General features: G+C 41.5%; 1 protein-coding gene across 1 annotated transcript in view; it reads right to left on the bottom strand.

Annotated features, from left to right (window-relative positions):
• Nucleotides 1-22,089, bottom strand: part of LOC114138602 (contactin-associated protein-like 4) — a 45,982-nt gene that overhangs the window by 5,357 nt on the left and 18,536 nt on the right. Inside the window, exons 6-21 of the mRNA XM_028007978.1 lie at nucleotides 21,040-21,206; nucleotides 20,808-20,945; nucleotides 19,515-19,782; nucleotides 18,795-18,935; nucleotides 17,830-18,001; nucleotides 11,438-11,544; nucleotides 11,140-11,259; nucleotides 10,721-10,921; nucleotides 9,952-10,114; nucleotides 9,677-9,804; nucleotides 9,401-9,571; nucleotides 7,870-8,088; nucleotides 5,184-5,423; nucleotides 2,888-3,118; nucleotides 512-645; nucleotides 47-134 (exon numbers count right to left, since the gene is read on the bottom strand). Coding sequence (XP_027863779.1) covers nucleotides 47-134; nucleotides 512-645; nucleotides 2,888-3,118; nucleotides 5,184-5,423; nucleotides 7,870-8,088; nucleotides 9,401-9,571; nucleotides 9,677-9,804; nucleotides 9,952-10,114; nucleotides 10,721-10,921; nucleotides 11,140-11,259; nucleotides 11,438-11,544; nucleotides 17,830-18,001; nucleotides 18,795-18,935; nucleotides 19,515-19,782; nucleotides 20,808-20,945; nucleotides 21,040-21,206 — 2,688 coding nt within the window. The remainder of the gene's footprint in view (nucleotides 1-46; nucleotides 135-511; nucleotides 646-2,887; nucleotides 3,119-5,183; nucleotides 5,424-7,869; nucleotides 8,089-9,400; nucleotides 9,572-9,676; nucleotides 9,805-9,951; nucleotides 10,115-10,720; nucleotides 10,922-11,139; nucleotides 11,260-11,437; nucleotides 11,545-17,829; nucleotides 18,002-18,794; nucleotides 18,936-19,514; nucleotides 19,783-20,807; nucleotides 20,946-21,039; nucleotides 21,207-22,089) is intronic.

Genomic DNA, 22,089 nt, shown 5'->3' with positions numbered 1-22,089 from the left:
AAAAACCCTCTCATCTACTGTTTGTTTGTGCAGCTGAGTCACTTACTGTGAACTCTACCAAGAGTCAGTGACCTTATGTCACTAAATTCAACACCAGAGGTCATGTTGAAATGTTCTTTGCTATGTTGGTCAACCTGGAAGGAAATGGCAGACGTCAGTACCAAAAAAACAATAACAAGAAACACAAGCGCTGAATTTCCTTCACTGTAGGTAAATATTAAAGAATTTAATCTATAAATAACGCAAAAAAATAATTCTCATCCCTGAAAGGTTTTAGATTTTTTTTTTTCTAAACAAAATATTTCAGGTTAAAACTTCAGGCGTTGTGATGAAGCTTTGCTTCGAGAGTTCTGCGAAGTTCTAGTTGAGAAAACCTCATAGAACTGAAGTTGTGAAGCTGCCTATAACATAAACAGGCAGTTTAATGTGATGTCTGTTTGCCGCTAAAGTCGTTCTTCAACCAGTTTAAAGGCCGAGCTAAAAACCAGAGTTACTGAGGACGATGCGTTACCTGTATGGTGACGGAGTCGGCCAGTCTGCTGACGGAAACAGAATGCAGCTGTCCGTTAGCAAGGGACCTCACTCTGCTCCTGAGGATTTCTTCTTCTCTGCTACTTTCCAGCCTGTACCTCACCTCTAGCTGTTCTGCACTCACACAATGTAAGCATAATGACATGTTGCTATATTAATGTGAGACTTAAGCATATTCAGTATTGGGACAGAAACAGGCATGATGGTTGTATTCACTAGTAGACAAACGTTGATTTCTATGTCAGTATCCTCTGCCGGTCCATTCAGGCGCACGGCTTTTCCTGTCAAAGCTGCCAAATTCTAGAAGTTGCAGGTGCTAGATTCACCCGCAGTTATTATTTTGTTCACATTTTGCTGAAAACCAAACAGTTCATCTATACAATCATCTCGTATCTGGTCTCGTGTATGACGGTGGTAGAGTATATTTGGATTTGCTATGCAGCCACAGTCGAACACGTCTGCAGATGACAATATCCGATTGTCAAATATTAATCCATCTGTCTACCAGCTAAACTTTGGACAAAATTAAAACCCATCAAGAAAGTAAAAAAAGAAAATCGACTTTATTACTGATTATAGATAACCAAAGCACTACAGAAAAAGAAAAGAATTAACAAAATCTCAGTAGCTGCGTTTCATTGACCATATATTTGTGCAAGATGGAGTCATGAAAATAAATTTGCTTAATGGGAGAAATGGAATTTTTCAAAAAGCTCACATTTAAAGAAAAAATAAAATAAACAAAGCTTTTGCCCCAGGTGGTTTCTCGGTTGTATCAAAGTGAGTGCTTTTCGCAAAATTGCAATGGAAACGCAACACGAGTCCCATGATCAACAACTGGATGTTACTACAGGTGGCAGCAACAAAGAGCACAACAGGAAGTGGTAGGAGGACGAGGGTGTGACGTATCATGACTTATTTTAGTCATGTGAACAAACGTATTTACATGTGATTTTAATTGTGTTTTCTATTTAACAGAAATGCAGGAATTGCAAAATTGTGTTTTTTTCGACATTAGCGGAACATCGGCAACGTTTTGCTCCCCGTGTGTACCGAGCTTCTAGCACAATCACAGTTGATCAACTGAGATCAACAATTATCACAGTTGATAAATGATTTCAAAAAGCTGAAAATTCACTGGTAACGAAGGCAAAGGGCTGTAATATTAAATCCTAACTTTGAGCCTCAGGAGATGCCACCTTACATCAGCTAATCCTAATAAAATTACTAATTTTAGCCCAAATGTGTCAAAGAATGTGTTACTAATTTTTCTTGATAAAATAGAAAATGTACTTAGCGTTGACTCATTTAGAGACTAATAATGTTGCGGTCAGCAGTGTTTTCATGAGCGAATAAACGAATGGGAAGGCTATTATACACTCTCACATTGTCAATTATTCACCACTTACAGTCCTGAGAATTAATTTTAACAATTCACCACAACTCGTGTCTTGTTTCACGAAGCAGACCGTGTTCACACGGAACAATGACTCTCATTAACAAATCAAAGGAGGCGTTGGCACAACTCGCAAACAGCAGCAGCTCGGCTGGTAAAAACTTTGTGACGGCTGAAGATGTCGTTACATCTCACCACGTGTTTGTGTTCTTTAGATTTCCAGATGGAGGTTTGAATTAGATCCTTATAAAGTGCGTGACAACTTGAAAGTTGCTTTCCAGGATTCTTTTAAGAGTGTTTTGTGTTGGTGCTGTGGTGGCGCAGGGGCAAAGCATGGCCCACGTGTTGAGGCCTTAGTCCTCGTGCCGGTGGTCGCAGGTTTGATTCCCGGCCTGGCAACATTTGCTGCATGTCTTCCCCCTCTCTCATTACACTGTTTCCTGTCGAGCTACTTTCAAATAAAGGCCACTAGAGCCAACAAAACCTTTTAAAAAAAAAAAAAAGGTGTCGTGTGACTTACACTTTTAACTATAGATTACGATGATACAGCTGCAAAGGAAAAAAAAAAGATCTATGTACATATTACAAAATGTACATATGAAAAATGACTTCAAATACATTTGGCTTTGGCTTCTGAGAGTTGAAGAGGTCGCTGAGCCATCAAAAACATGTGAAATTAGAAAATGTTGACAACCTGTGTATTTTTCTGCTCCACTAAAGGACACGAAGTGATGTCCCTTTTCCTCCTCCTTCTCCACAAAAGCTACTAGTGAAGAAAGGCAGTAAGAAGTAATTGTTTTGGATGGGTTCATTGTAGTGCAGTCCAAACTGTGGCTGTTAACTCCTGTAATCAATGCCTAAAAGCAACACCTTACAAGCGTTTCTTGTAATTTTATAGATCCACATCTACTGAATAACAGTTAGGGAGTGTTTAAAAAAAACTTTCCACCTCTCTCTCACCTTGCTTGTTGAGCAGCAGAGCCAGGTACTGCCTGCGGCGAGAGCTGACGTAAAGGAACAAAGCAGGACTCTGGGCGCTCCTGAAACTCAGCGAAACGTTTTCTCCTCTCAGGTTCAGGTTGGGCAGAAAGGGGGACAAATGGGAGCGGCTGCTCCCGTTTGACTCATTCGGCAGGTTTTCCTCGAAGCTGTAGCTGAGGGATGTTTCCGGCTCGAAGGCGACTGAGACGTCTGCAGGGAAAGGTTCACAAAGCCTCACTGCAAAACAAGTCGGAACATTTTCTGCTAATATTTTGTAGTGCGACTTTTTAACTGTGCATCTTAATTTAGCAGAAATAAACTCTTAGCTTAGTTAGTTTCTCAAAACCACGCATGTTTTTATTCACCTTCCAGTAACTTTTGCTGGAATAAATAATATTGTTGTAACCAAGACCACCTCCCTGAGTTCCTTCTCAAATGCTATAAAGCCTAAATTTGGCAGTATCAGAATCAGAATCTACTTCTGATTGGCTGATCAGTGCCTCCTGACGACTCCTCTCCTGGACGCTTTGACTCCCAAGCAGCCTGGCTGTGCAGGAAGTGACAAACAGAACCAAGAACTTGTAATTTTGCTGTTTTTTGTGTTTATTAGTCAGGGTTCGTCCTACCTGAGTGAGAGCCAGCAGTGACCACCCTTCAGTTGTAATAAATGTTGTTTGGGGTTTTGTGCATTCAAAGTTGTCTATTTTTGAGAGAAGCTCTATAAAACTGTTTGTCACAGGGTGTCCTCTCTGTACTAACAGTTTGATTTCCATGTGAAGTGAGAAGCTTGCAGAATTTTTAAAATTTGTTAACAGTGCCCTCCATGATCCTGTCCCCTCACCCCCATGTCCTCTTCAAGCATGAGTTCATACTAACGTTTAACAATAAAAGTCAACAAACATCACTTACTGTCAAACAGGGAGATCCATGCAAATGCTGCATCCACTCTTTTTAATTATTATTATTTAATCAGTACCTCATTAGCATCCAATTTGCATAAGGGAACAAAATATTCCTGGCTTCTGACTTGGAATCATTTTTTAAAAAACTACTGCAACAAGAGAAACTTTGTGCATTATTTATATTTTTGCCTCTGTCACGCTGACATCGCTTCATTAGCGATCTGGCGAAAGAGCAGCTTGAGAAAACCGGCCGACAGGTGATAAAAAAAACTCTCCAAACCCGGCTTTCTAATTACATCCCAGTCAGGTGACAGAGTTCTGATTTACCTGTGGAGCTCCAACAAGCTGCACAGCTGGGATTGGTTAATTATCCGACACACATGAGGCTGCGCTGCTGCGCCACTGTCATGGCTCAGTGTGCCTTTTATTTCCTAAATAACACAAACCCAACAGATGAGTCGAAACCCGGAGACACTTTTGCCAAATTAGGGTTTCAAACTGATTAGATATGCACAAGAAGACTCTGTTTCAAACTTAACTACGCTGTAAACAATTGACCAGCAACATTTCCAGGGAATATTCTTTACTTCTAGGAAACACATTCACTTCATTATATTGCCGAAGAAGTTTGTTGTTCTGTGTTTAAAAGCTTAACTAATCTTGGGTTTTTTTCCCCACAAAAAAAGCTACAACAAACATGATTATTCTAAATGTACAATTTTCTTTCAAGCCAGTTTATTTATGTAGCAAAAACAGACAGAATTTCAGGACGCTGTAAAAAAAATAAAAATAAAAAATAAAGCAAAATATAAATCTGAAAAGTGTGGCGTTCCTTCCTATTCAGTCCCACCAACCACATTGCAATATTTAGTAGAGACATTTTGGTATTTTCACAACGTCTGGGAAAACAAGACATCATTTTGGCCTGGACTAGATAACTAGCTAATGATGACGATGGATAAACTGTTTTCCAAGTCATTTCTCTACCATTTGCATATTTAGGACCAGATACCCAAAGTTGACTGACTGCCCTTTGACCCTCTCTGATTGGCTGTTTTTTGATCATTAAATGTTTATAGTAGCTCAGGGAGGAGGAGCTTGATATTTTTATAGATGATCAGTCATACTTAGTAACAGTTTGATCGAATATGGAAACATTTTTGGTAGAAGTTTCATACTGCAGTTTAGATATAAAACTACTCTAAAATAATTTTTATCAGGATATAAAATGTATTAAGAAAGAAAGTAACACATTTACCTGCAATCAGAAACTGCCTGCTGCAGGTTATTGACCTAAGCTTGGGTAAAACTATCAACCCTACATCCTTCTGCCATGCCACCGAACCACATCTGATTGGAGGAAGTCTGCATACCCTGGTCACAGAAGGCTCCAGTGAAGGCAGACGAGCTGCAGTCACAAGAAAAGCTTCTGATTCCCTCCACACAGCGGCCTTGGTTCTGACAAAGCCCACCGTAGGTGCCGCAGTGGCCTGGGCATCCTGCCTGGACCCCGGGGGTGACCTTCGCTCTTTCCTCCAGGTCCAGAGTAACACCGTTCAGCTGCAAGGAGCGGATACATCCTCGAAATCCCTTCTGCCTGGAAGCAGTGCCTCCTGAGGAGATACACAAATGTAAAAACTGGTCGTTCAGAGACAATAGTTTTCAGTAGAATTACAAAAACGTCTCAGTAATCCTGTGAGCAGCTTTAAGATTCTTTTTTTACATTGTAAAATATATCAGAGCTGAATTGTCCTTAAGTGGATTATCTCAGAAAGTGTCTCTGATAATCATGTACCTTTCTGATTTGCTATCATAAATCCTGGTGAGTCATCAGCCTCGCTCTGACGTTTTGCTTTGTCCTGGCTGTCTGAACAGATTTTAAACCCGGGAAGTTACTGTTCCGTGACTTTTCCCTCTACAATCTGCAGCTGCCCGCAGAGTTCAGGCTCTGCACGTTGTAACTGTCTCAGACTGCCCAACTGTCAAGCTCAAAACTTTTGTGAGGAGACAAACCGTTTTTTTATGATGGGGTTCCTATCACAGCTCGCAGTTTTCTGAGGAACTGTCAGGAAAACACCAGCTTCGCAGTCCAACCTACTGTCCATATTTAGGCTACCAGAAGGAAACTGGACTATTAATTGTGAATTGAGGATATCTCGACCAAAGTATTATAACAAACATTTCAAAAACTGAAAATATGTTAACAAGCAGCTAAACATTAATGAAAAACAGAGAAAGATCTTATAGACTCTATGAAGTGTGAACAGTGTTAGCCGCTGTGCTAACAAAGTTGAACTAAATCCAAAACACGGGGGGTAAAAATAAAAACTAGAAGAGCAAAAAGACTTTCAAAAAAATGTTGAAGAAAAACAACATAAGTAACATAAATTATAGGAGTAAAAATGTAAGCTTAATAATGCTGAACAAGCAGAAGTCAGAATTAGCTTAAACTCCTAGTTATAATGGGTTGTTGTTTCTGTAATAATACTTTTTTTGTGTGTCATAATTAGCTTTAATGTCAATGTAAGCCAACATATGAAAATTGCCATGTTGGTCTTCGCACTAACATTAGAGAGTATTTTTAGCTTTAGCTAATATGCTAGCATGATCTGAACATCTAGCAGTTTAAAGGTGATGAAGTGATTCTCAACCCAATAATTTATAGGTTCTTTCTAACCTAAAAATATCAACTTAGTACCCAACATAAACATCCACTGGCAGAGATTTTAAATTTGCAGTAAAGCTGGATTAAGACTTTTTTCATTTTGTGTTAAACTTAGGCGTCACATTCCTGCCAAAAACCTGAGGAGCATATTAAGGCAATCACAACATTGCATTATGTTGCTAGAGAGACCAGTAATCACAAAAGTGTCTGATAGCCATGGATAGTGATGGGTCCAGTAACACCGATGAGTCGGCGCATGCGTCAAGCCCTTAGACAAAACTCTGTGTCGGTGCGAATATTACTTTCAGCAAGTCACGTGACCGATACAGGAACTGTTTTGAAATGACACTGAGGCGCCAAACTGTCTTTATAAGGAAGCGAATCCGTCAACGGGATGCATTTGCCAAAAATAATTCTTGATCGTTTACGGTACAGCGTCAACTATGGAGCCTCAAGGCAAACGAAAGGTTTCGTAGTTTGGGACCATTTTGATCTACATCAGAAAATAAGGCATTGGTTATCACTTCGTTGTTGTTTCATCCGGTTCTTTTCAGTTTCTACTTGATCTATCTGAATCCAAATTCAGCTGAAATTGACTCTTAGTTTACTTTCATATAATGTTCTGCAGGTTAAGTTTTTCATATATTTGACAGAAAGGTCTTATTTAAATAAATTCACCTCCTCAATGCTGAGGCATTAAAGGGCCAGGCATCAGAATGAAGTCCCAGATTCACCCAGGATAAACTCAGGTATACAGCCATTCAACAAATTACTCAGTTGCTTTTAATAAATTATTTCATATAAATGTATTGTTTACTTCATTTTTTTTTACAGAAGGAGCTTTGTCAAAAAAGCGTAACAGCGTAACTTATTCCAACATTTCTAAATGTTGGAAAAAGTTATTTTTTTGAATGAAAATTTGTGGGGGAAAAAAAACCCCAGTCCACAATCATCCTCATTCTAAACACTTTCACTTAAATTTTCATCACTTGGTACATGTTCACACTATTTATTGACTGTATCTAAGAATATCAAATATATTTTGAATTTAACTGAATGTATGACATAATACAATATATAATATACAATAAAATACAATGACTTAAATCTTATTGTACAGACTAGGTTATCAAATCAGTCTGTCAACTGCGTTGCCTGTAGGGATTTATAATGTCCAGCAGGTGTCAGTATTCAGTGTCGACAGAATATAAATAGTTTTGCTATGGGTCAAAACAATACATGACGCCTCATTTACCCATCACTAGCCGTGGACATACGCCGTACATCAACCAAAGCTGTAATAGAACCTCACTTCTAGTGTCAGTTTCTTTGGAAACAAAGTTAGCATCAAATTAGGTTTTAAAGTTTCATGACAGGAACTAAGTTTCACAGACCTACAAATAATTGGCTGTTCAGCTGCAGGTGGATGTGTCCGTCAGCAGGGGCTTCCTGTGTGGCGGCGGGGAGCTCATCAAGGCGAAGCGACGCCTCTCTCACGTTCCGCTCAGCTTGAATGCGATGCCACCTGTCGTCGTTCAGCGGGACGCCGGCCTTCACGCTTACCTCCAGTGGGCCGTTACCCACGTCAAAGGAAAAGACGACCTCCGTGGGGGCTGTGACAGAGAGGGAGAGGGAAAAGATACCTGCTGAACAGAATCAAGATGGTTCTTTCCTAATTCAACATCTTGAAAACTATTTTTCTCACTGGTTTCTAATCTAAAAGAGAGCTTTCACCTAGTTATATTTTTTAAAAATTGCCCCAATTTCCATCAACACCAGTGTTGATCTGAAGTTAAATCTTTCCTAAGGGAAAACGATCTTGAAAACAACATAGACTATGTTTGCTAGGCGATCCATATCATTACATTTAGGTGTTCCAATCAGTTCCACGTAGAGATGTAATGGTATGTAAAAATCACAAGTACTCAAGTTGAGTTTAGACGTAACTTGTAACACTGACATAAAGGTTTGGTCCATCTAAGCTCCGGGCTGCACAGTTGGTAGAGCTGTTGCCTTGCAGCAAGAAGGTCCTAGGTTCAATTCCCGGCCCGGGATCTTTCTGCACAGAGTTTGCATTTTCTCCCTGCGCATGGTGGGTTCTCTCTGGGTACTCCGGCTTTCTCCCACAGTCCAAAAACATGACTGTTAGGTAAATTGGTCTCTCTAAATTCTCCCTAGGTGTGAGTGTGTGTGTGCATGGTTGTTTGTCCTGTTTGTCTCTGTGCTGCCCTGCGACAGACTGGTGACCTGTCCAGGGTGGCCCCGCCTCTCCCCTGAACGTTAGCTGGAGATAGAAACCAGCACTTCCCGACTCCACTAAGGGACAAGGGCGTTAGAAAATGGATGGATGGATGGATGATCTAAGCTCCTTTTATTTTAAAGTTGTTTCACACCAAAACACGGCTGGGCTTCTGTGATACGATTTATATACATTTCTGAATGAACCTTACATAACCAACGGTCTATATGAGAGTATTTAGTGTGGAAGAACGAGTCTGACCTTATGAATGTTTTTCTGGAAGAATGGTAGGATGTCATCATAAATACAAGCTAATATTTTTAGCTTTTTGTTATTATATCATTGTACAGGTTTTCTTCAAAATCAAATTTAACATTCAAGTATTTTTTAAGAAAGAAAAAAAAACTATCTTACACTTTCTCACAAATTATTGTCACAGTTAAGTTTGGACTTGCATCACACCCAGGTGTCTCAATACGTTATACCCTCGGCGATCTCTCCACACACGGTATAAAAGGAAGTTGTGTGAAAAGGGAAGTGTGTCTTTTAAAGATGAGAAAGCCTAAGTCTGATGTGAGCCCATCAGCCCCCACTGAGCTTGATCCCGGATGATCGGCGCTGCTCAATTTGTACTCGTATTGCAGGAAAGTCGGGATTTGCCATCCTATTCCTCAGATTTCACTCACAGCTGAGTTCAAGTCGAATGAAGTCTCTGATGCCCAGGTTTTCCAGGAGGACGCCGGAGGATGAGGTGGTCTTAAACAGGAGCGAGATGTCGGCGCTCAGCTCTCCGTGGAAGGTGGGAAAGTGAAGGTACGACGTTTCCTTGGCAAAAAACGCAGCATTCCAGATACTTTCTGTAAAAAAGACAGAACAAAACAAAGATGAGTTACAAAAGCAGAAATCAGGGAATACAAAAATCGAGGTACTTCACACGCTGTACTATGATATCACTAACTTACTGTCTCCATAGCAACGCAGGGGTCCCACCTGGTAGGAGCTCTCTGATCCTGGCCTCCGGACATCCCCTAGTACCAACGATCTGACAGGCAGGGACTCCTTATGGGTCAGCAGACCAGAGTCACTGGACCTGGATGAACAGAGTCGGCGGACGGGAAGAAGAAGGACCGAATTAACAGAAGTCCCAGCATGCACCATCTGATAAGGAAAAACCCTGGATAAGTGTTGAAAATCCTAAGTGTTAAAAAAAAACCCAGAAAAAGTAAAACTACAGTACCACACAGTGCGGTCAGCATCACAGTTGCAGTGGCGTTTGGGGTCCAGGCAGTTCTCCTGCAGACTGCAGGCACACTGCTGGCTGCCTGGAAGGGCCCCGCCCCAGTAGGTCTGCCTTTGTCCTGTGCCGGGCCCTCCGACCCACCAGCTGAGCGGACCGCCCTCTGAAACCCACAGACAGGGTGGACAGATGGTGTCAGGCTGACCGTTCTACTTCTGAAAGTCTCTGAGTTGTGTCCTTAAACTTTTCAGTGATTCTAACAGCTATTAAACATCTGAGAAAGGAAGAATGTTGTGACCTTTTTGAACTACTGGAAATGATTTGTCTGTGATCATTTCTGTGTCTGTATCATTTTTTATAGGGATGCAGTGATGTGCAAATTTGGGCCAATATAAATCAGAGGTGCAGAAAGAAAAAAAAGACAGAATTGCAATTGATAGTCGTGGAAATTCCGAATCAATTCAAAATGCTCAGAAATCATTTTTAGTCTGCTTAATCTTTTGTAAAATGATATTTTGAATAGCTTTTTTATTTTGTTTTTTAATCTACGAAAAAGCTAGGCAGCTAAGCAAAGGGTAATTGAAGCTGCAGAATTTTATGCACAAACTTATTTTGTTTAAATATAAACTGACAGAAATTGAACCGAATCTTTAGATTGTTTCTAAATCCAATCCTGATCCTCAAAATCAGAATCAAATTGCTCTTAAATTGCTCTTCATGTTAATCTGATTCTCTTGTACTCTTGCTGTAGTTAATCGTCCAACCTCACCTGGCGAATTGAGAAGGCGGGACTTCCTGCAGTGGTAAGCCAGTTCCTGTTCGCAGTACTCTGATTGGTTGATGGTTGCCATTAGCTGCTCTTCGTCCGCAGCGTATTCAAAGTGAGTCAGATGCTGACTTCTTTCTGTGGACGGCTGGATTTTGGTCAGTTCTGTGTTGTTGTGCTGGACCACTGTCCACGTCTCGTCTTCTGTATCGAAAAAAAAGAATAAATTTTTTATATTCTGCCTGAGTGAGAAATTCCCTTTAAAGATCCAGCACAAGCAGGAACGCTGGCTGTTGAGAGACTGGACACCTGAGTGACGACATGCTGTGATTGGATGGCGTGTGTGTGTGTGTGGGGGTGTGTGGGTGTGTGTGTGTGTGGGGGGGGGGGGGGGGGGGGGTGCGTGTGTGTGTGAAAGCTACCTGTCATATTGCAGAATAGCAGCTGTGGTTTGATGGGTCCACTACCGTCAGCGTCAATGTAATAATATCCCGATGTGTTGCCTCTGTGTTTATAGGCCTCACAGGACCGCTCGTATATAGCTGAGGGCAAAAAAATAACTATATATATATATAAAATTCTTCATGTTCTGATGCCATCCTCTGAGGATGACAGCTCATCAGAGCTCGTCATCCTCAGAGGAAACATGGAGATTGGTGCAAACATTCCCACATAAAGTGAATTATGTCCAAAGCAGCAGTAATCAACACACATCCTTACAGCTGTGACATGTGGCTCCACCATAGCCGGTGCCGGAGCACTTGCAGTCAAACGTGCTCCACGACTGAGTGCAGCTGCCTCCATGCTCACAGTAACTTGGGGAACATCTGGGGGAGATGAAGCAGAGGTTATCCGGTCCGGGACTGACTAACAAACTTAAATATGTGCTGATACTATCATCCTCGAATCCAATGTTCTATATACACTTAGAGCTTTAGCCTTGGTCCCTGTGGCTTAATCAAATAATATTAATTAAAAAAACAGTTTTTTAAGTTGTGCCCACGCCTTCTGTTATACAAGTATTAACAAGATATTTAATTACATAATAGGGTGTGGATACCCCTCGATTTGGAATTAACCATCAAATTCAATGGTTGACGTTTGCCTGAGTAACTCCAAATCAAATCCAGTTGTTGCAAGTCACCTTGTCCTGACATTTTCTCAAGCACAGATTGCTGAGGGCATTGGTGAGAAATAAAGCACTAAAGACTTTAGAAGACATTAAATAAATCATAGAAAATGGGACAGACCACAATCATTAGGTGACGAAAATGTGGCACAAGACTGACATTGCAACATCTGGAAAAAACTCTCAGATTTTATGTCAATATTTTTTTTACTAAATCTTATGTCATTGTCGTGGAAAAAAAAACTATTTCCAAGCACTGTTCAGGTGAAATCACTCAATCAGGTTTATTCATATATTGTGCACAATACAGAGAACAAGGGGCGAGACAGTCTGGTTCTGATGCAGCTGTAGAAAACAACTTCCAACCTTCTACATGTAAGCACTCTTTGTATTACAAAGAGTGCGCTGAGTCAAACTGTATCATCGTTATTGGTTTATTAAGGACCAACAAACTCCCAGCGTGGGCTTTATTATAACAATCAGTGTCACCTGGACTGCCCAAGCCTGACGCTCTTTTATGATGTCATCACAGGTGGCCATTTGTAGTTTTTAACCATGCGTAACATTAACGCCACAATTCTCTGTATTCTATTTTAGTTTGGAGTTTTAGGACAGACATTTTAGGCTTTTCCCCTCCCAAATAAAGTTCTTTATCATTTTGTCCAGGGTTTTAAATATAGAGTGTTACAAAGAACATAAGATTGTCGTTGTTAATTTTATTGCCGAGTGCTTTTACACGGACATGCCGGGTAAACTGTAAATAAAGTGAAAACAAAACGTCAATGCTTAGTATCGCAATATTCAATAAACACAAATTTAAACATAGATTTAGGAGCTAGGCTTGACTTGACTAACTGGTTATAAGGCAAAGTTTAGTCTTAGAACACTTCGTAATGTAATAAACATCGGCATTCAAATATCACCGTGTAGCAAAACACAGCTAGCATTTTAGCATTTGGCTATATCAAATTATATATTTATTTGGCGATGTTCTCCACCAGAGCCAAAGCGCTGTGACACAATTACGTTGTGCCGCGTAATGCTGCTGCTTATGTACGTGTGATTGTATACACACCTTGATCACCTTAAAGTAATCAAACCTGTCTGGAGTTAATCTGTTAATCCAACCCCGTTTTCTTTTTTTAGTGAGAATGAAATGACCCCATAGATGCATTTCATGCGCTTCGATGCACGGACCAATGCGTTGCACCTTTATAAGACAAAAACTGAGGTAAAGTACTATTTACATTCGAGTGAAGTTTTCACATCCGTTTATTTTTATTTTCTTTATTTTGTCTGCGTGTTATATTGTTGTTTGGTTTGATGCTTCATGGTCTAAATAACAATGAATGAATAACAATTAATTTTTATAAAATATGGCACCGCACATGCATGAGGCCCCAGAACGACTGTGGCAGTTACTATGCTGCCTAGAAAAATAATAAAGTCAGGTTTTCAACAAAAAGAGAGAGAAAAAGACATGAGAGTCAATTTGTAGCACAGTTTTTTTTCCAAGAGTGGTGGGTAGACTCTGTGAGACTATCAACCATTTAGCATAGTTAGCTTAGCTACAGACTGTTGTTTGCCTCCATTTCACAGGCATTTAATGAACGAAGGAAAAGAAATTCCAAGATATTCACATATTTAACTTTCCCTGTACCTTTTACCACATTAACAACAGGTGAGTCAGTCAGCAGCAGCTCCAATCCCAACATAACCTTTGACCCCTGTCCCAGTAAAAGAACAGGTGAGCAACACTGTGTTCATTTACAAGCTAGTTAGCATCATTCCAGGGAATCTAGGATTTTTCTGTGTCTTTGCTCTTTTTACAATTATCAATATTTTTACTACTGACAGAAATTCAAACATTCTTAATAAAATGATTATAAAAAACAGCCTCCTTTCTGCTCTGCAGCCAGTCCACAGTGTTAGCTTGGCATTTTTTTTAACATATTTGTTGAAACTATCATTATGTTGTGAAATTATGGCATGAGAGATAATATGTGAAACATTTATTTCCTCTTCCTTCTCCTAGTGCTATCTAGAAACAACCAATCAGAGGCATCCATCCATCCATTTTCTTCTGCTTATCCCAGACTTCCCTCTCTCCAGCCACTTCTTCCAGCTCCTCCGGGGGAATCCCAAGGCGTTCTCAGGCCAGCCGAGAAACATAGTCCCTCCAGCGTGTCCTGGGTCTTCCCCGGGCCCTCCTCCCGGTGGGACGTGCCCGGACACAATCTCCTGTTCCCTTCTTCCCTCATTCGTGAACAAGATCCCGGAGTTCACTGCCCCAAGTGAACTCCTCCACTTGGGGCAGGACAACCCCCCCGACCCGGAGAAGGCACTCTACCTTTTTCCGGCTCAAGACCATGGCCCCCTATAATTGGAGCACACCCTCTGGTCCCCCTTTTTGAACAGGGGGACCACCACCCCAATCTGCCAATCCAAAGGAACTGCCGCCGATGTCCATGCGATATTGCAGAGTCGCGTCAGCCAACACAACCCTACAACATCCAGAACTTTAAGGAAGTCTGGGCGGATCTCATCCACCCCCGGGGCCATGCCACTGAGGAGTTTTTTAACCACCTCGGCGACCTTGTCCCTAGAGATTGGAGAGCCCAACACAGAGTCCCCAGGCTCAGCTTCCTTAATGGAAGGCATGTTGGTGAGATTGAGGAGGTCTTCGAAGTATTCTGCCCACCGGCTCACAACGTCCCGAGTCGAGGTCAGCAGCACATCATCCAACAGTGTTGGTCCTGTACTGCTTCCCCCTTCTGAGACGCTGGATGGTGGACCAGAATCACCTCGAAGCCGTACGGAAGTCTTTCTCCATGGCTTCTCTAAACTCCTCCCATGCCCGAGTTTTTGCCTCGGCAACCACCCGAGCCGCATGCCGCTTCGCCTGTCGGTACCCATCAGCTGCTTCCGGAGTCCCACAGGCCAAAAAGGCCCAATAGAACTCCTTCTTCAGCCTGACGGCATCCCTCACCAAAGGTGTCCACCAATGGGTTCGAGGGTTGCCACCGCAACAGGCACCGACAACCTTACGGTCACAGCTCCGATAGGCGGCCTCGGCAATGGAGGCACGGAACACGGTCCACTCAGACTCGATGTCCCCCACCTCCCCCGGGACTTGTTTGAAGTTCTGCCGGAGATGGGAGTTAAAGCTCCGCCTCACAGGGGATTCCGCCAGACGTTCCCAGCAGACCCTCACAACACGTTTGGGCCTGCCAGGTCTGACCGGCATCCTCCCCCTCCACTGGAGCCAACTCACCACCAGGTAGTGGTCAGTGGACAGCTCCGCACCTCAGAAACGACGACAAAGTCTATCATCGAACTGCGGCCTAGGGTGTCCTGGTGCCAAGTGCACATATGGACACTCTTATGCCTGAACATGGTGTTCGTTATGGACAATCCGTGACGAGCACGGAAGTCCGGCAACAGAACACCGCTCGAGTTCAGATCGGGGGGACCGTTCCTCCCAACCATGCCCCTCCAGGTCTCGCTGTCATTGCCCACGTGAGACAATGACGTGCCCAATGATGTCATTTTGATAGTCCAGAGGCAGTCAAGCATAAACAACCACATCCTTTTACATTTTTGCTCTTCCAAATGAACTGATTTGAAGAGGCGGTAGATAAACAATTTTTCGGGGTTTCTTCATAGACTTTGGGTCTGAGTCCTCAGATTTCAGTTCGATATTTTTTGACTCAATGGGTGGAAGTCTATTTTTCTTTGATAATGAGATGTCTTTAAGTTTATTTTTCAACTCTTCGTTGGTGGCATCTTGCAGTTTTATTCTTGCTACATATGCACTAATCTCTGCTTCTTGGGCTTTTATCTGTCTTCTGAGAGCTTTAAATTTGGTCTGACTCACATGCATTTCATGCAATGCATCTTCCGGCAGATAGTCTAACTTAGCCTTGAGATTCTTCACCACATGATGCAGCTTCTGCTCCTCAAGCTTGAGATCCTTAATTTTTGTCTCTTTCTCTTCCAGTTTTTTGGACAATCTGCGGTTCTCAATCCGATACATTTTTAGTTTTTCTGTTTTCCTGTCGGTGTCTGGGAGAAGTATAATATCTCCTCTCTCTTCATCTAGCCCTAACCTTTGCACCTTAGAATAAGTTGCTCTAACCACTTTAAATTTCTGAGCATTCTCATGGTGTCGCAGAACTTCCTTAGTTAGCTCTATAATCTTACAATCCTGTTCGCGAATTAAATCAGCCTGTATTCCAATTTTTCTCTCATTACAGTAAAGTGCTTCTGTGGCTCTTCTGTTTTTTGTCACAGCGTCTTCTCTCTGCATCTTCAGTTTCGTAAAATCCTCTTGTGTACGCTGGAGGTCTTTTTCAAATTTTATTTTACTTTCCTTGGCGATCTGAATCGTTTCAGCCATCCTTATCTTCATCTGCTCCACTTGATTCTTCAGAAACTGATTCTCTTGCTGGGACTTTTCCAGGAGTGTCTGGGTTTCAACAACCTCTTTCTCAAGACTCGCTGTAGAAATGTCCAGTTTGTGGGTTTTTTTCTGCAGGATTGCTCTTTCTGTGTGTGCATTTTCAAATTTCTCCTGGAGGTTTTGGTATTGCAAATCTTGTTTTGACAACTTCATCTCAAAGTCGTACAAAGACTTGTGTAGTGACCTGACTTCTTTTCTTAAACTCAAATTTTCTTCATCCATGTACTTTACCCGCTTCAGTGATGATTCTTCATTCTGTCGATTTCTTTTCGCCTCAAGTTCTATTTCTTGGGTAACTTTGTGTTGTTTCTGAATCTCTTCTTTTAGAGCATCGATTGCCTTTTGCTTTGCATCCAAATCGAGCTTAAGATTGCCAATCGTTTTCAATTTCGTTCTCAGAAGATCTAACTGCTTTTTAAGCTCGACTTTAAGGGCCTCTGATTCATTTCTAAATGTGGTTGCTTTCTGGTTAGACATGTCTAGCTGTACTTTCACTCTTTGGTTTTCATCTGTAAGCTCCTTCACCTGTTTTTCTGCCTCCACCGCTCGTCCTTTGTACACCTTCAGTGTTGCCACTGTGTCGGCCAGGTGGTACCCCCGTGTGGTTTCAGCCCTGAGAGCATATGTCTTCTCTGCAAGACATCGTTCCGTGTATTTTACCTGACCTTCGAGTTCCTGAATTCTAGTTTCACTTTCCTGAAGTTTAGTCAAAATCCCTTTATGATTGCTAGAAAGTTTAAAATGTTTAGCCTCTAGCTGTTTAATTTCCTTCTGTTGCTTACATACATTTTCCAGTTGTGTCTGTAAATCTTTCTCAATACTTTGAATTCTCTCCCTGGATACAGAACTTTCTCTTCGCTTGATCTCTTCCAGTATGGAAGGCCGCGTTGTCTCTCTAGCTCTTCCACAATCATTTTTCAGGGTTTTCTTATGGGACCGTGGATCATTCTCAGTTAATTGATCCAACCTGGCCTTGGTCCGCGAATCTTGTGATGAACGTTTCATTTCCTTCTTGTTTTTGGATAGCAATCGTTTTACGTCTCCTACTCACAGAACGTAACCTTACCTTGGAACTCTTGGAACACAATGACTGACCGGGACTTTGACAGAGTCAAAGCCTCTCACTATGACATCACTATGACCTCACTATGTCATGATCTTTGTGCTCATGACATCACAGCAGTACCCTAAACAATGAGAGTCTATCTCACTTGAAAAGTCCATAAAAAAATAAAAGAAAACCCTGACTAAAGTCCACTTGGCCTGATTTGTCCCCAAATGCAGGAAGCCCAACCAAACACTGTGCACAGCAAAAAGCCCAGTGTTGATTTAACTCCCACAGAGGTGATTTTTACGGAGCCCTCTGGGGGACATGGGGAAAGAAATGTTCTTTTACGTTCAAAAAACAGAAAACTGTTTTTTGAAAGAATAAACAAATGAAAAAGTAAGCTATTAGTTCATTTGACAAAATTAATTTGAGTAAAACAAAAAAAAGAATTTGTTGGACTTTTTTCCCCTCACCTGTCCATAATGCCACACATGTCGATCTGGAGGTTGCTGTAATCTCCCATCAGCCTCTGCTGGACCTTGATGAGATCCACCAGTTCGTCTTCCACCGTCAGGAGACGCATACATCCTTGGAAAGCACTGGAGGGATTTCTGCACGAGCGGCCGTTTCCTTCGGCCGGGCAACCTAGGAGTAAAAGATGAGTCAACCAGTGAAGTCCAGAGAAAATCATGAAATTGCCCTAAAGTTTGGTTTAAATCTGAAAATCTGCTTGATTCTCCATCGTCGTACACTACAGTTGTCAGCTAAACAATCTGAGTTATTCTACATGACCACAGCTGTTACAGGCGATGTTAGCCATGACACTTTAAAATCTACACCTCAGAATTACCTTAAAATAAAGTAAAATCCAAAATGTATTCATGCTGTACAGCACAAACACTTTAAACCATCAATATCTGGTTTTGAATTTTCAGGAAGTATAACTAAGAATCTTTTAGAGTACTCTTAGCTTCTCTGAAGGTCTCAAAGAGTGTTCTCTTACTCATTCCAGTACATGTAGCTAACCTTGACAGCATGTTGTGCAGAGTGTGCACATAAGAAAAGTTAACCTGTGGATGTCAGGCCTAAAAACTATGGGAAATGAATAGAATTTAAAGGTAATGTATTTTAGAAACAGAGGAAAGATGATTAAGTTCTTTGAAAATAACCTTGTCGGAGCTATGTTCCCAACCAATGTTATCTTTGCTGTTTGTTTTTTTTTTGTTTTTTTTGCATTAATGCAAAAAAATAAATGTTGAAATATTTCCATGCAACTCCTTGGAAATCTAGTTTAAATAAAGTTGCCTGGAATTTTGACATAGTGTAAGCAAACTCTTTATAGAAATGTTTGTGTTATTGAAAGTAATAAAAGCCAACTGTTGTACCTGTCAAACCTGCCATGTTTAAAAGATTATTAAGAAAGCATAGCTCCTCTTACCGCCATAGAAAAGATGACCTCCTGGAGTGATGGGGTATGTGGGGCTTGCAGAGGCAACTTCAGTTCCATCCACTGTGACGGTCAGATGTCGTCGTGATCTCAAGTCCACTGAATGCCACTGACCGTCATTCAAGCATGAACCTGCAGTTGCATGTAGTTTTTTCACAGTTATTTACCTTTCTACTATCACAAAAACAATTCATATAACCTCTGATATGATTGTGATGCATGTAGATCTGAAAAGTTCTGAAAAGCGACCTGTGTTATCGCCTTTCCCTGTTACATAAAATACAACTCCTCACGTATGTGACTCACTTTTGTCTTCTTAAACTGTAGCTAGAGAAAGAATGTTGTACCACAGGGCTGAATTCTTGGTCCCCTACTATTCACCTTACATGATTTGCCTTAAGCGAGTCTTTGTGCACGTTTTCTATGTATGCTGATGAGGCTGTTGTTTATATGTATATGTGAAATATCTTGATTTTGTTCTGGATTCTTATTTTAAATCTGAAAATATGTCTAAACGGCGAGCGGAGTTGCCAAAGCAAATCTACATACATCTAAACCACTTAGAGATTTTCTTCCATTTCATTCTAGTATTGAGTATTTGCTTGTACTGAACGCTTTTTCCAGTGCAAGCAAACAATAAAGGAAGAAAAAGCAGATGCTGCTTTGCAAACTGTGAACTTTGGATCGAGACCTGTGAGCGGCCGCACTGACCTGCTTTTAGCTCTACAGGGGGCCTTCCAGCCTTGTGGATTTGAAGATGTACTTTGGCATCTCTCAGGTGTAGCCATACCGTCCCGTCTCGCTTCGGGAGATCAAAGGTCAGCAGCAGCCCCTCCGTGTCCCATGTCCGAAACTGAAGCCCCAGCGAGACCCCTGCCGAATGCAGACCTATGTCCCCAGGCAACCGCAGGAAACTCCGGGGGCCAGTGAACGTCACGGCAACGAAGACTGGTTCAGAGCAGGAAAATGTCACGTTGCCCTGAGTCAAACGAGTAAAAGACAGAGTGAGAGACATGAGGTTCAATAAACATGGAGGACTTTTCAAATCTGTAGGTACTGAAACCTCATCAGCTGTTTTTCCTTACAAAGGATGTTAGAATTGCCTTAATACCATTGGAACAAACACCAAATCAAACAAAAAGTACCAGGGAAATGTTTTCTAAGGCCACAGAGGAAGCAAAAGGGAGAAGAGCTGAGAAAATAGATGGAAAACATTCCTCCTCTGATCAGCAGACTTTTAGATGTGAGAAGTCATATCTGCAGCACAAGTACTGCAAGAGCAGGAAATGTGATGCGTCACATCCAGCAGGAATACCAGCTGTCCTTTTTACATCAAGCATGCAACACTTAATTAATTCCAAAAGCTCTGTGTGGGATTAGTACAGCAGTTTGAAGTGCACATCAGCTTGAACCAATCCAATAACCAAACACACACACACACAGTGTGTTTTTCTAGCTCCACAAGGACTTTCCATTGACTTCCTTTCATTTTTCATTCATTTCTGCAGCTTAAAGCCTAGAAACAAACCTCATCATTAATAGTTAATACCAAACCCTAGAACTATAATCCTAACCCTGAAGCAACACTTCATAATCTGTGCTTCTGCTGACTTTATTTTAAAAAAAAGAAAAGTACTGGTACCTGGTACTACACATAGCAACTTTGAATGAGCTAAAAGTTGACTTTTTTTTCTTCTTGCTGTATTCTAGATGTACTGTATGTCTTGATGCTGCTGGGTTTCCTTAGATAGAAACTTTTTAAACTACTTAGACTAATGAATTCAGCTATTGGCATTGTTTGATAAGTAGGACCAATTGAAATGTATGATTGAAATCAAATGATTTTTTTTGTAAAGTGCCTTGAGACGACAGTTGTTGTAAACTGGCGCTATGTGAATAAAACAGAATTGAATTTTGTTAAGCAATTTAACTATATATCCTTTATCTTGTGCATTTAAAGGTAAAATGAGGGTTTTTCCACGAATCCACTGGAAGTATATCTACCATCGCAGTAACACTCTGGTCCCTCTGTTTAGCCAAGTCAATCAGGTTCTGGCCATCGTAGAGAAGGTTTTCAACACAGCCGTGGAAATTTCTAATTGAGTTTTGAGAGTCGAGGTTCTGATCTGCTCCAACGGTCATCTGTGAAAGGAAAACATGTCAGCATGAAACTATGAGCTGCACTGGAAGCATACTTTGCACGCGCACCTCATAAATCAACATTTTGAAACTTCACCTGGTCATAGTCCCAGTGGGTGAACCATGGTGGGATCACCACCCACTTTGTGTTTTTGTCCACGGTGAGGTTGAAGTGACTGCTGTGTTGCTCCACCGCGATACGATGCCAGTGTTGGTCGTCCAACAGGCTGCCCAGAGACACAAGATGCTGTCTGGAACTCTTCCCTAGAATTCGAGAGCAAAACGACGATTGATGATGCTGATCATAGATTGAGGCAATTAGGGTACTGTATTTGTACGACAAACATTGACGTCATTAATTACATCAAATACACACAGAGTTTAATTGGATGTTTTCACACTTGATAGTTCGGTAGATTCAGTTCGACTGGGGACCTAAGTAGCAACATTTGTTACATTTTAAACTGATGTGGTTTGCTTTCACGCTGCTTTGTTTCAAACAAACTGAACCCTTTGAAAAACCTGTTCACCCAGAATTCCCTGCGCCATTGCTCGCTTTGTGCTTTTGGAGCATTGCCCAGTCCACTTAGCGTTCACATATGCATTCGAACCGCACCAGAGTTCACTTCACCCAAATTGAGGCCGAGGTTTTTAGGCGGACCAGAGTTCGATTGTGCATTTACACCTCCCCCAAACAAACTGGACTTTCTAAACGGACTGGAGTTAAATTAAAGCGGACTAAACAGGGTTGGTGTGAATGCACCCTAATTGTTAAGCCTTGGTTTGTAAGGTGTTCATTGTGTGAAAAAAATTGCTTAGTGTCATTAAAATTACTTCTCAAGCTACAAATTTCTGAATATTTGGGGGAGGGGGGGGTTATTAAAAATGAAGGGTTGAAAAGAAGCGTTTCTCCCAGGGATCTTGTCTCAGGAACAAGGCCTTCATCTGCACTTGCTGTTAAAGCCTCAGAGAAAGCCGGCATCAACACTTCATGTAATTAACACTAAAAGAGGTGAGAAAAGAGGCCGACGAGCATGAATAGCATGTCTTTCCGACATGAGCATGTTGCTGTGCAGATAAAAGCAGAGTAACGTATTGACATCTCCGTGGCGAGAGCACGACACCTTCCTGAAAATCCCGTTGAATC

This window comes from Xiphophorus couchianus, chromosome 22, assembly GCF_001444195.1.
Source record: "Xiphophorus couchianus chromosome 22, X_couchianus-1.0, whole genome shotgun sequence".
In the NCBI taxonomy this organism is placed as follows: Eukaryota; Metazoa; Chordata; class Actinopteri; order Cyprinodontiformes; family Poeciliidae; genus Xiphophorus; species Xiphophorus couchianus.
This window is presented reverse-complemented; position numbering and strand designations above follow the sequence as displayed.